The following is a 12,418-nucleotide window of genomic DNA, read 5'->3' as shown; positions in this document are numbered from 1 at the left end:
CCAGGCCCTACAGGATACTGCAGAGCAGTGGATGGCAAAGATTTTCTGTAATGGACCCCCTGTTAGAGATTTTTGACTTTGCAGGGCATGTGAACTCTGTTGCAGCTACTCAACTGTGCTCCTTTCTAGCGCAGAAGTAGCCATGGGCAATGAATGGGAGTGGGCATGGCTATATGCCAATATAACTTTGCAAAAATAGATAGTGGGTCAGACCTGTCCTGAGGGCTATAGTTTGCTGACCCCTTATGGAGAGGGCAGGTCTGGTTGCCTGAAGGCTCAATCGTAGAGCAGATACTTGCTAAGACTTAGGCAAACTTCTAAGTGTATATTTTTCTTTAATCTGTAAAATGGCATTAAAATATTTACCTCCTAGGAATACTACAAGAAATAATGAAATAATGCATGCTCAGTGTTTGGCACATGGGAAATGCTTGATAACTAGAAATTATTATTATTTACGCAACTCTAAAGAGTTAGAGTTGGGTGAAGTTAACCAGCTGAACAGTGTTGGGAAAGTGTTCGATAAATGGGGCTCAAATTATGTTTGACTGTGTAACAAGATGTGTGTAGGGAACTCTTTTTGTCTTACTTTGTCTGAGGCCCCAAGAGTTGTAGTTAGTGAGGCTCACACTGCCAGAGAGAAGAGGACTAGCAAAGGAGGTGGGTGGCTGGGGAATTGGTTTTGCGACCAGCTCTATGGCAGAGTCTGCTGCACTCACTGATACCAGTGTTCTCTTTGTTCTGGGCACGTGGCCTAACCATGTTTTTCAGCTTCCCTTGCAGTTCAGTGATTGCCCACATAAATAGGTTCTGGTTAATGAACTGCGAGAAGTAATGGGTGCTGTTTGTAGGCCTGGCCGATGGACACCATCTGCACACAATCCTGGCTCTTTCTCCATAAACTGGCAATGTGGAGAGGACATTGGGCACCTCACGAGCCACAAGGTGGAAGGTGCCTGGTGCCCTGAATGACTGTGTGAAGCAGAGCGGCTGTCCCACTGGATGATCCTGTGTGACTGTTCCCTGTATCTTTTTTTTTTTTTCCTGAAAAAGAATATATATTGGGTTGGCCAAAAAGTTCGTTCAGGCTTTTACATAAGATGGTTAAGGAAAACCTGAACAAACTTTTTGGCCAACCCAATGTATGTATAAGTATAATTGAATCATTTTGCTGTACACCTGAAACTAACACAACATTGTAAATCAACTATACTTCAATTAAAAAGTATACGAGTATTGCTACTCCAGCCTTCTCTTGATTTCCATTTGCATGGAATATCTTTTTCCATCCCCTCACCTTCAGTCTGTATGTGTCCCTAGGTCTGAAGTGGGTCTCTTGTAGACAGCATATATATGGGTCTTGTTTTTGTATCCATTCAGCCAGTCTGTGTCTTTTGGTTGGAGCATTTAATCCATTTACATTTAAGGTAATTATTGATATGTATGTTCCTATGACCATTTTCTTAATGGTTTTGGGTTTGTTTTTGTAGGTCCTTTTCTTCTCTTGTGTTTTCCACTTAGAGAAGTTCCTTTAGCATTTGTTGTAGAGCTGGTTTGGTGGTGCTGAATTCTCTTAGCTTTTGCTTGTCTGTAAAGCTTTTGATTTCTCCATTGAATCTGAATGAGATCCTTGCCGGCTAGAGTAATCTTGGTTGTAGGTTCTTTCCTTTCATCACTTTAAATATGTCATGCCACTCCCTTCTGTCTTGTAGAGTTTCTGTTGAGAAATCAGCTGTTAACCTTATGGGAGTTCCCTTGTATGTTATTTGTTGTTTTTCCCTTGCTGCTTTCAATAATTTTTCTTTGTCTTTAACTTTTGCCAATTTGATTACTATGTGTCTCAGCATGTTTCTCCTTGGGTTTATCCTGTATGGGACTCTCTGCACTTCCTGGACTTGGGTGGCTATTTCCTTTCCCATGTTAGGGAAGTTTTCGACTATAATCTCTTCAAATATTTTCTCAGGTCCTTTCTCTCTCTCTTCTCCTTCTGGGACCCCTGTAATGCGAATGTTGTTACATTTAATGTTGTCCCAGAGGTCTCTTAGGCTGTCTTCATTTCTTTTCATTCTTTTTTCTTTAGTCTGTTCTGCAGCAGTGAATTCCACCATTCTCTCTTCCAGGTCACTTATCCGTTCTTCTGCCTCAGTTATTCTGCTATTGTTCCTTCTAGGGTATTTTTCATTTCAGTTATTGTATTGTTCATCTCTGTTTGTTTGTTCTTTAATTCTTCTAGGTCTTTGTTAAACATTTCTTGCATCTTCTCGATCTTTGCCTCCATTCCTATTCCGAGGTCCTGGATCATCTTCACTATCATTATTCTGAATTCTTTTTCTGGAAGGTTGCTTATCTATCTCCACTTCATTTAGTTGTTTTTCTGGGGTTTTATCTTGTTCCTTCATCTGGTACATAGCCTTCTGCCTTTTCATCTTGTCTATCTTTCTGTGAATGTGGTTTTTGTTCCACAGGCTGCAGGATTGTAGTTTTCCTTGTTTCTGCTGTCTGCCCGTCTGGTGGATGAGGCTGTCTAAGAGGCTTGAGCAAGTTTCCTGATGGGAAGGACTGGTTGTGAGTAGAGCTTGCTGTTGCTCTGGTGGGCAGAGCTCAGTAAAACTTTAATCCACTTGTCTGCTGATGGGTGGGGCTGAGTTCCCTCCCTGTTGGCTGTTTGCCCTGAGGCGACCCAACACTGGAGCCTACCTGGGCTCTTTGGTGGGGCTAATGGTGGACTCCAGGAGGACTCACACCAAGGAGTACTTCCCAGAACTTCTGCTGCCAGTGTCCTTGTCCTCATGGTGAGACACACTGCTCCTCTCTAGTTGTGGCATGTGGGTTTTCTCCCTCTAGTTGTGGCGCACAGGCTCCAGGGCGCATGAGCTCTGTAGTTTGCGGCACGTGGGCTCTTTCATTGAGGTGCACAAGCTCAGTAGTTGTGGTGTGTGGGCTTAGTTACCCCACGGCATGTGGGATCTTAGTTCCCTGACCAGGAATCAAACCCGTGTCCCCTGCATTGGAAGGCAGATTCTTTACCACTGGACCACCAGGGAAATCCCAGCAATCTGTGTTTTAATCAGCTTTCCTGGAGGATCTGACACTTGATAAAGTTTGAGAAACACTGATTAGGTCATGGAAATTCCTATGGCAAATGCACACTTCAGTGTACAATGGTTCAACGGCTCAAACAAAATAGAAGTATATTTGTTGCTCATTTAGAGGTGCAGGTGGTTGAGCAGGTTGGCAGAGTGGCTTCCTCCAGGCAGTTATTCAGGGACCTAGGGTGATGAAAGCACTGCCATCTTTAATACGTGACTTTCAAGCTTTCTCTGAAGGTCATCCCAGCCCAAAGAGAAGAGCATGGGGAAATGGCTGTAGGATTTGTTTGTGGGCTGGGTCCAGAAGTGGCATACGTGTCCGTATTCCATTGGCTAGAACTCAGTCACATGGCCCTGCCTACCTGCAAGGGAGGCTGGGAAATGTAGTCTAGCTTGTGCCCAAGGAAAAGAGGCAAACACAGATTTTGGTGAGCAGCTAGGAGTCTCTTTATGGACATTTCTGTGGTTCTATGTATTCTGGACCTCTTTTATGTCACAAACCCCTTTGACAGTCAGGTTTAGCTCATGGACTCATTCTCAGAATGTTTTTAAATGCATAAAATAATAAACAGAGTTACAGAGAAAACCATTTAAATTGAAATATAATTATAAATTGTTAAAAAAAATTTTCACCTAGAATTGCCAAATCAACCTTGAGGAAAAAGAACAAAGCTGGAGGCATAACCCTTCTAGGCTTCAGACAATACTACAAAGCTACAGTAATCAAAACAGTGTGCTATTGGCATAAAAACAGACATATAGATCAATGGAACAGAATAGAGAGCCCAGAAGTAAACCCACACACCTACTGTCAATTAATCTTCGACAAAGGAGGAAAGAATATACAATGGAGAAAAGACAGTCTCTTCAGCAAGTGGTGTTGGGAAAACTGTACAGCCTCATGTAAATCAATGAAGTTAGAACACACCCTCACACCATACACAAAAATAAGCCCAAAATGGCTTAAAGGTGTAAACATAAGATATGGCACCATAAAACTCCTAGAAGAGAACGTAGGCAAAACATTATCTGACATAAATTGTACCAATGTTTTTTTAGGTCAGTCTCCCAAAGCATTGGAAATAAAAGCAAAAATAAACAAATGGGACCTAATCAAACTTATAAGCTTTTGCACAGCAAAGGAAACCATAAACAAAATGAAAAGACAACCTGTGGACCGGGAGAAAATATTTGCAAATGATGTGACTGACTGACAAGAGCTTAATTTCCAAAATATACAAGCAGCTCATACAACTTAATAACAAAAAACCAAACAACAAAATCAAAAAAATGGGCAGAAGAGTCCAAAGAAAACATACACGTTGCCAACAGGCACATGAAAAGATTCTCAACATCGCTAATTATTAGAGAAATGCAAATCAAAACTATAATGAGGTATCACCTTGCACTGTTCAGAACGGCCATCATCAAAAAGTCTACCAATGATAAAATGCTGGAGAAGGTGTGGAGGAAAGGGAACCCTCCTGCACTGTTGGTGGGAAAGTAAATTGGTGCAGCCACTATGGAAAACAGTATGGAGGTTCCTCAAAAAACTAAAAATAGAGTTACCATGTGATCCAGCAATCCTTCTCCTAGGCATGTATCTGGAAAAGACAAAAGCTCTAATTTGAAAAGATACATGCACCCAGTGTTCATTGCAGCACTATTTACAGTAGCCAAGACATGGAAACAATCTAAATGTCCATTAACAGATGAATGGATAAAGAAGATGTGATATATATATACAACGGAAAATTACTCAGCCTTAAAAAAGAGTGAAATAATGCCATTTGCAGCAACATGGATGGATCTAGGGATTATCTTTAACTAAGTGAAGTAAGTCAGAGAAAGACAAATATCTGATATCACTCGTTTGTGGAATCTAAAAAATAGTACAAATGAACTTATTCATGAAATAGAAACAGACTCACAGACATAAAAAACAAATTTATGGTTTCCAAAGGTGAAGAGGGGGAGGGATAAATTAAGAGTATGGGATGAACAGATACACACTACTCTGTATAAAATAGATAACCAACAAGGACCTAGGGTACCCCACAGGGTACTATACTCAACATCTTATAATAACCTATAATGGAAAAGAATCTGAAAAAGAATATGTATGACTGAATCACCTTGCTGTACACCTGAAACTAACACAACAGTGTAAATCAACCTTACTTCAATTAAAATTACAATTTCAATTAAAAGAATTTTTTGACAGAGCAATACATGTATTTATTAATGCATTAAATAACAAGATCTAGTAACAGATTTAATAACTACTTTGATTTTGAAGTAGCAATGAATGTAAATGGTATTTCAAGATATCTTCAGCCACTATAATTTAATATTTAAATATCTGTGATTTCTTTTAGTGGCAAAAGTCAGATATTGCTAATAATACCAGGTTTATGGCCTGCATTTATAATTGAGGGATATGCTAAGTTTGTTTGTTTTTTAAAATTTATTTACTTTGTTTATTTTTGGCTGCATTGGGTCTTTGTTGCTGCGTGCAGGTTTTCTCTAGTTGTGGCGAGCGGGGGCTAGTCTTTGTTGCGGTGCATGGGCTTCTCATTGCGGTGGCTTCTCTGTTGCAGAGCATGGGCTCTAGGCACGTGGACTTCACTAGTTGTGGCACGTGGGCTCAGTAGTCGTGGCTCACGGGCTCTAGAGTACAGGCTCAGTAGTTGTGGCGCATGGGCTTAGTTGCTCCGCGGCATGTGGGATCTTCCCGGACCAGGGCTCGAACCCGTGTCCCCTGTATTGGTAGGCAGATTCTTAACCACTGAGCCACTAGGGAAACCCTATGCTAAGTTTTAATTAGCGTTTAGTGAAAATAAAGACATATTTTTCCCCATCCAAGTTCATTGATTGCCTGCTCCATCTCCCTTGAATTTTATCCATGGATTCAAGAACTTCTACTCTACTTTATTTCTAGCCTTGGATGAGGAGAATCGTAGGGTTTTTATGGGGCATTACATGCTTTATAAACATCAGCTTTTTGAGCTTCATAATATTTGAATATAGTAAATCTATGTCTTTACCTATAAACCTTAGCTTTTCAGGTACAGCAATAACACAAAAACAATTCTATATAAATACTCATTGCATTAAGTTTCCATTTGTTCAGATGCTTCATCAGTAAACTGGATGGTGCTTTGATCTTATATAACAATAATTCTTACTTGAAAATGTTAACTTTTTCAATTTCTGCCTGACTTATCTAAAACGTTTGTAGACATTTCTTGTTTTAATCAGTCAACATATGTTCTGAGTATATGTAGAAGATTAGCTCTGAATGCATTACTGCCTTATAACCTCCCTACCTAAGAGCAAAGTGGAGAGGGCACGGGTTTGGAGTTAGAAAGACGAGCTTTTCTATTTGTGAGTTTTGGCCTTAGGTAGGTTACTTACTCCTGGTAAGCTTCAGTTTGGTTGTCTATGAAGTGGATATAATAGGCTTAGCACCTAAATGGTGCTTAGTAAATTATTGCTATTAATATCTTCTCCCTTTTTTGACAGTCTAAACAAACAGCCTGGTTAAGTCTGAGTATTCAATGTGTGAGGAAAATAGCTAGCCACGTGAAACCTAACAGAAAGAGTATGCATCAGGGGTTTTGTTTGCAGGCAATGGAATTTGACTCTGATTTAAACCAAAAGAAAATTTATTACAAATGTATGGTAGAATTTACAATCAAAACTGAATTGTTATAGCAGAAGTAGGCAGCTTCAGAAGGTCTTTGGGGCATCCACTAGACTGATGAATTCCTTCTGCTATTTTCAGTCTTTACATCCCTCTGCTTAATATTCAGTGTCCAAGCAGAGAGACTGCAATGGGTTGATCCTTGACTGTGAGCCTCCCTGGGAACTATACCAGGTTATTGAGAGGGAAGATCTAGAGTGGGCTGTGGAGCACCCAGACTTAGCTGTGTATCAGGACTGTGCATCTGAGAAGTTACTGCCCAAAGGGTGCTGATAAAACAGGGTGGCCTAAAGACATGAAAGCAACCTAAATGTCCATTGACAGATGAATGAATAAAGATGTGGTAAATGTGTAGAATGGAATACTACTCAGTCATAAAAAAGAATGAAATAATGCCATTTGCAGCTACGTGGATGGACCTAGAGATTTTCATACTAAGAGAAGTAAGTCAAAAAGAGAAAGAAAAATATCATATGATATCACTTATTTGTGGAATCTAAAAGATGGTATAAATGAATTTATTTACAAAACAGAAATAGACTCACAGACAGAGAAAATAAACTTACGGTTACCAAAGGGAAAAGGGAGGGAGGGATAAATTAGGAGTTTGGGATTAACAGATAACATACTACTATATATAAAATAGATCATCTACAAGGACAAGTATACGAGTATAGCACAGGGAACTATATTCAATATTTTGTAATAACCTATATGGGAAAAGAATCTGGAAAAGATATATATATCTATATATCTATATATAGATATATAGATATATATCTGAATCACTTTGCTGTACACCAGAAATTAACACAACATTGTAAGTCAACTATACTTCAATAAATAAATAAATAAATAAATTTAAAAACAGGGTGGCCTAAAAATGGCAGAAGTCCACTACCAAGAGACTGCCAAGTTCCCATCACCTACTGGTTGAAGGGCATCCGGGTAAGATCAAATGGCTAGAGGGAGAAATGGTCTTTATACTGACTCCATCAAATCCCATTAACACCTGTGAGAGCTTATAGCACCACCTACTGTTTTAAAAGAAAATTTCCTTCTGTTAAAAGTCATGGCTTACTTTTTATAGTATTTAGGACAAGCAAGTGTAATAAACCCCAAACCAATAATTCTCTACAGTGGTTTAGGGAGATTAAAAAAATGCCTGCTCGGCAATGACTGTGTGCTGTTTGCAGTGTTTGTGATCATAGCTCTGAACTGCTGGCAGGTGAGTTGCTGCTGTAGCATCCAGGAAGTGAAACCGTAATAATAAGGCGGTAATGCATTGACTGCTTAGTGTAATCTGTGTACTGTTCTAAGAGGCTGATGTGGACTATCTCATCTAAATACCATGTAACTACTAGAGGGGGAATACTGTAATGCATTTGGCAGAGGAAGAATCTGAGGCTCAGAGAAGTAACTTGGCCAAGATCGTACACCTAGTAAGTGGGAGAGCTGGGGTTCTAGCCCAGACAGTTGGACTCTCAGGACAACAAGTGCCTCAGTTGGACTCTCAGGACAACAAGTGCCTCAGTTGGACTTTCAGGACAACAAGTGCCTGGGACTCTCTGGAGCAAGGAACTCTCTCCTGATGACCAGGGTGGTTGGTACCTCATGTGTCTATCAGCAGGGCACACCTGCAGTGTGATTCATTTTCCTTTTTACATCTGATTAATAACAAACTTTTGTCTTTAAGAATATCTTTTATTCACACAAGCAATATACCTAATAATCATAGCCAACCCTTATATATTGCTGTGTGCCAGGCCCTTTTCTAAGTACTTTACATTTATTAATTCATTTATGCTTCTCAACATCCCTATGAATGAAGTACTGTTTTTAATCTCCATTTTACAGATGAGGACATAACTCTCTCAGTAACTCTTCAAGGTCACACAACTAGGAAGTGACAGAGGCTGTGTGTGAACCCAGATAGCTTGGCTGCTTGCTGTCTGTGTACTGCCCTGTAGTGCTTGTAAGAAGTTATTTTAAAATAGTCCACGTATATTTGGATATAAGATAAATCACAGAGGTGTGTATGATGGTGCTCTAATCTTAGAAAAATGTGAAGGTGGAATGAAAGTGACAGAAGTTGAGGAAAGACTGATTTAAACAGTTTCTAATATTCATTGTAAGCAATGCTTGAATATCTTCTTGGGCCTACTTGCCAGAGTATCTCCAGAGTAGATACAGGGGTGTGGATTTACTGGGTTATTGTTCTCCAGAATGACTGTACCAACATGTTTTACTTTTTTTTTTTTTTTGGTCACTTTAAGTGAGTTTTATGTAGTTTTCCTAAGAGTTTCTAGAATTTGTAGGCCCTCGAGAACTATTGGTAATAATAGAAGTTAAGTTAAGTAAAATTTGGTTGTTTATTACTCCTAAGAGCATAAGAGAAGGAGAGTCTGCATCTTTACCTAAGAAATATACTTAGCTCACCCCACTGGGACAGAAGCTAGTGTATCATCAGAACACTCAGTTCATTCCACCAGCGCACGTTTCTGGAAATCAGTGCCACCTAGTGGTGACTCAACCCCTCAGTAGCTATCAGAGTATGGAGTATATGTGCGTGAGTGTGTGGGAGGAGGGGAGCGTAGGGGGAGGACATCCAGGAACCTGCATATTTAAAAAGCAGCCCGACTTAGCCATCGGCCCAGTTTCCCCTTCTCCATCCTTTTCACGGCACCTGCTGCACAGCCCTGGGGTTATATGGGAGTCTGGGCATGTTCTGGGCCTGTTTGGGGTTGAGGAACACCTTCCCCCCAGGCCTGCACACAGAGGAGACATGGAAACAAGCTCATGTGTTTGGGGTAAGAAGAAAGTGCCCAAACTGTGACCTCAGTTTTGCCAAATCCATTTGCATTTCCTCCCTTGTTGATTTCTGTTGATCTCCGCCCTCCTTTGACTTTGTGGGTCACCTGGAACTTCTGTCTTTTTCTCCTTCATCCTCAGCCTGGTGTCTAGGGCCCCATCATCAGACGGCAGGCTCTCCCCTCGTCCCTTTGTGAGCTCCCCTGCATGTGGGTGTGCACATCATCAAGCAGTGTTTCTTATTGCTACATAAACATTCCATGCATCCATCCATCCATCCATCCATCACTTTACTTCTTCATTCTTGCCTTATGTTGTTCCCTTGCCTGGAACATAAATTCTATCCCTTCTCCACATTCCACTGGTCCGCTGAGCTCAGCTTCATTGATTGATTCCTCCTGTAGGGTCTGTCTGCACCTCGCGCCCTCCACTGCCCCTCACCCCGCATCGCCCATCCCAGTCTGCTCGTGTACTCTGCAGCAGACTTCTGCTCTGCAGCAAATCGTCAGCTACTCCAGGACAGAGGTTATTTTATGTAATTCTCTGGTATTTTCCAAAACCGTGTGCACGTTCCCAGATGCACAGCTGAACTTGTTTCCTTGCCCAGCGAGTTGTCCTTATACTCACCGTACTGTAAAAAGGAAGGAAAGTTAACATTTCATTGAGCACATGGTATCTGCCAGATACTATGCTTAGAATTTTACGTCTAAGCATAGTATCTGCTTACGTTTGCTTTTACGTCTGTTACGTTATTTAAAACCTAAAAACCCTGTGAGGAGAATGTTATCCATTTCTTAGGCTGGAAAAATTAGATCATCAATGTTTAATAAATGTGTAGCTGTAATGAACAGGTCAGCATTTAGGCCCAAGCCCACCTGACACCCCAAACCCATACCGTTTGCTGCACTGTCCTGCCGCCATTTGGTGTTAGACCCTCCCTTTAAGGTGTTTCATGATGATGCCTTGCATTCCTGCCTTTCTTCCTGCACAGTCCACTTCCAGGGAAGCAGAGCATCCCTTTCCCTGGGGTAATACTGGGTCCTTTCCCTGTACCATCCTCACGCCCACCTGGAGCCCCCCTTCTTCACACTTAGTCTGACTTATATCCACATAAGTAAAGCAGTATGCCCGCCTACTTTTTTTTAAACTAGCATTTCTGGATTAAAACATCTCTTAAGGTAGAATAACTCTGGGCCCCGGAACACGAGATGCTTTGCAGGACACACAAGCCTTGCTACACTCTGAGCTCACTTTGGGTGGTCAAAGAGCTCACAGAGCTGGTGTCTTTGGACGTCTCTGTACAACTAGCCCCAGAGAACTGCCCAACTGACTCAGGACCAATCTGCATCTGTTTGCTTGTGTTTCCTGCCCCAGGGATTCCGAGCCAGCCCTCGGCACCTTAGGAGACGGGCCGCAGCGGCTGCAGCTGCCCGGCTGGAAGAAGCCAAGCCTGCCGTAGAGGTTCACCACCAGAGCGAGCAGGAGATCTCAGTGAGGAAACGAAGAATCAAGAAAAGCAGCCGCGTCCAGCCAGAATTCTACCACTCCGTCCAAGGCGCTTCCACCAGGAGACCTGTAAGTAGGGAATTGTCTTTTCAAAGAATATTAAATACGTTGTCACATGGGGTGGTCCTTCTCTTAGTCTTCAAAAATGATCAGATTGACTTTAAGTAATTCGGTTATTCTCTTATTGTCCCAGTAAGTTGTCGGGAACTCACGCGAGTGCCAGCGAGGAATGTGGTTTCCCAGGAAGTGCTGGTCAGCGGTGGGCGGGGGGATTGAAAACTGGTGAATCCTGACCACTTGAGAGTGGGGTCTAGAGCCCGGACGGGGCCATGGAGTTACCCAGCCGAGGCCTGCAGTGGTGAGAGCTGAGCTGGTGGAGGGGGGGTGACAACAAAGCAACATCGGGATGGGGAGGTGTGGAGGGAGGGGCCAACCCCCTCGTCAGCAGCTGCCCTCCGGGTGATGCTGAGGGAGCTGGCCCCTCCGGGTGACTTTTATGTTGCTCCCAGGCGGCACTGCTGTCCTCTTCTAGCAAGTGCCCTGGGTCTCTGTCGGCCGAGCTGCCTTACCTGGACAGTTACCAGGGAAGTTACCTGAACAGTTACCTGGGAAGCTTGGTGCCCACCTGGTCTTCACCCCTGCTCATCTCCTGAGCACGCTGTTCCGTGTGCTCTGATCTTCTGTCTTGGTTGGGGCTGTTACACAGGGACGTGTTGCTGGGGCTGTGACAGTTAAGGATTTGGGGCTTAGACACTGACATTTTAAAAACTTTCAAGGAGTATTTCATGACTGCAGTAATCTTGCATTGCTTCAGCATTAAAAAAAGTTTCCCTATGAGTCCCTCCTGTGCTGTGGAGAGCCCATGATTGTCGTGACTCATGCCAGCTGAGGGGAGCCAGCAAGATTTGACATGATAATATGTCTCTGTAAATTATATAAACAGACCTGCCCTTCTGTGGGGTAACTGTGTAGCAGACACATGTGGAGTTTGCTACCAGGCCAGCGACAATGGCAAGAAGCTGAATTCCTTTACAGAAAAGGTCCTGTTTAGCCAATGGTAAAATAAGCACATACTTAGAGATGAGAGCCTTCCTTTCATGATTGAATAAAACAAAGGCTAAGTAGAATTTGGTATCTACGTGGAGCAACAGGAAATTGTAGGAAAATTTATTCATTCAACAAACGTAAGCTTTTTCATACAGGAAATAAGAGATGCACAGGTATGTATTAATAACTAATGGTTATTGAGGGCTTACTTGTGTAACTGGAATTATTCATCTTCTGAATGATGAAACTGAGGCCCAGA

The 12,418-nt window shown here is 42.1% G+C and overlaps 1 protein-coding gene across 1 annotated transcript in view; it reads left to right on the top strand.

Moving 5' to 3' along the window:
• Positions 1-12,418, top strand: part of LOC118903071 (dystonin-like) — a 491,338-nt gene that overhangs the window by 37,868 nt on the left and 441,052 nt on the right. The window contains 1 exon segment of the mRNA XM_036867747.1: positions 10,981-11,181. Within this exon segment, the coding sequence (XP_036723642.1) occupies positions 10,981-11,181 (201 nt within the window).

The sequence above is a fragment of the Balaenoptera musculus genome, chromosome 11 (genome assembly GCF_009873245.2).
Source record: "Balaenoptera musculus isolate JJ_BM4_2016_0621 chromosome 11, mBalMus1.pri.v3, whole genome shotgun sequence".
Taxonomy (NCBI): Eukaryota; Metazoa; Chordata; class Mammalia; order Artiodactyla; family Balaenopteridae; genus Balaenoptera; species Balaenoptera musculus.
Note: the sequence above shows the minus strand (reverse complement) of the source record. Positions and strands in the feature narration are given on the sequence as shown.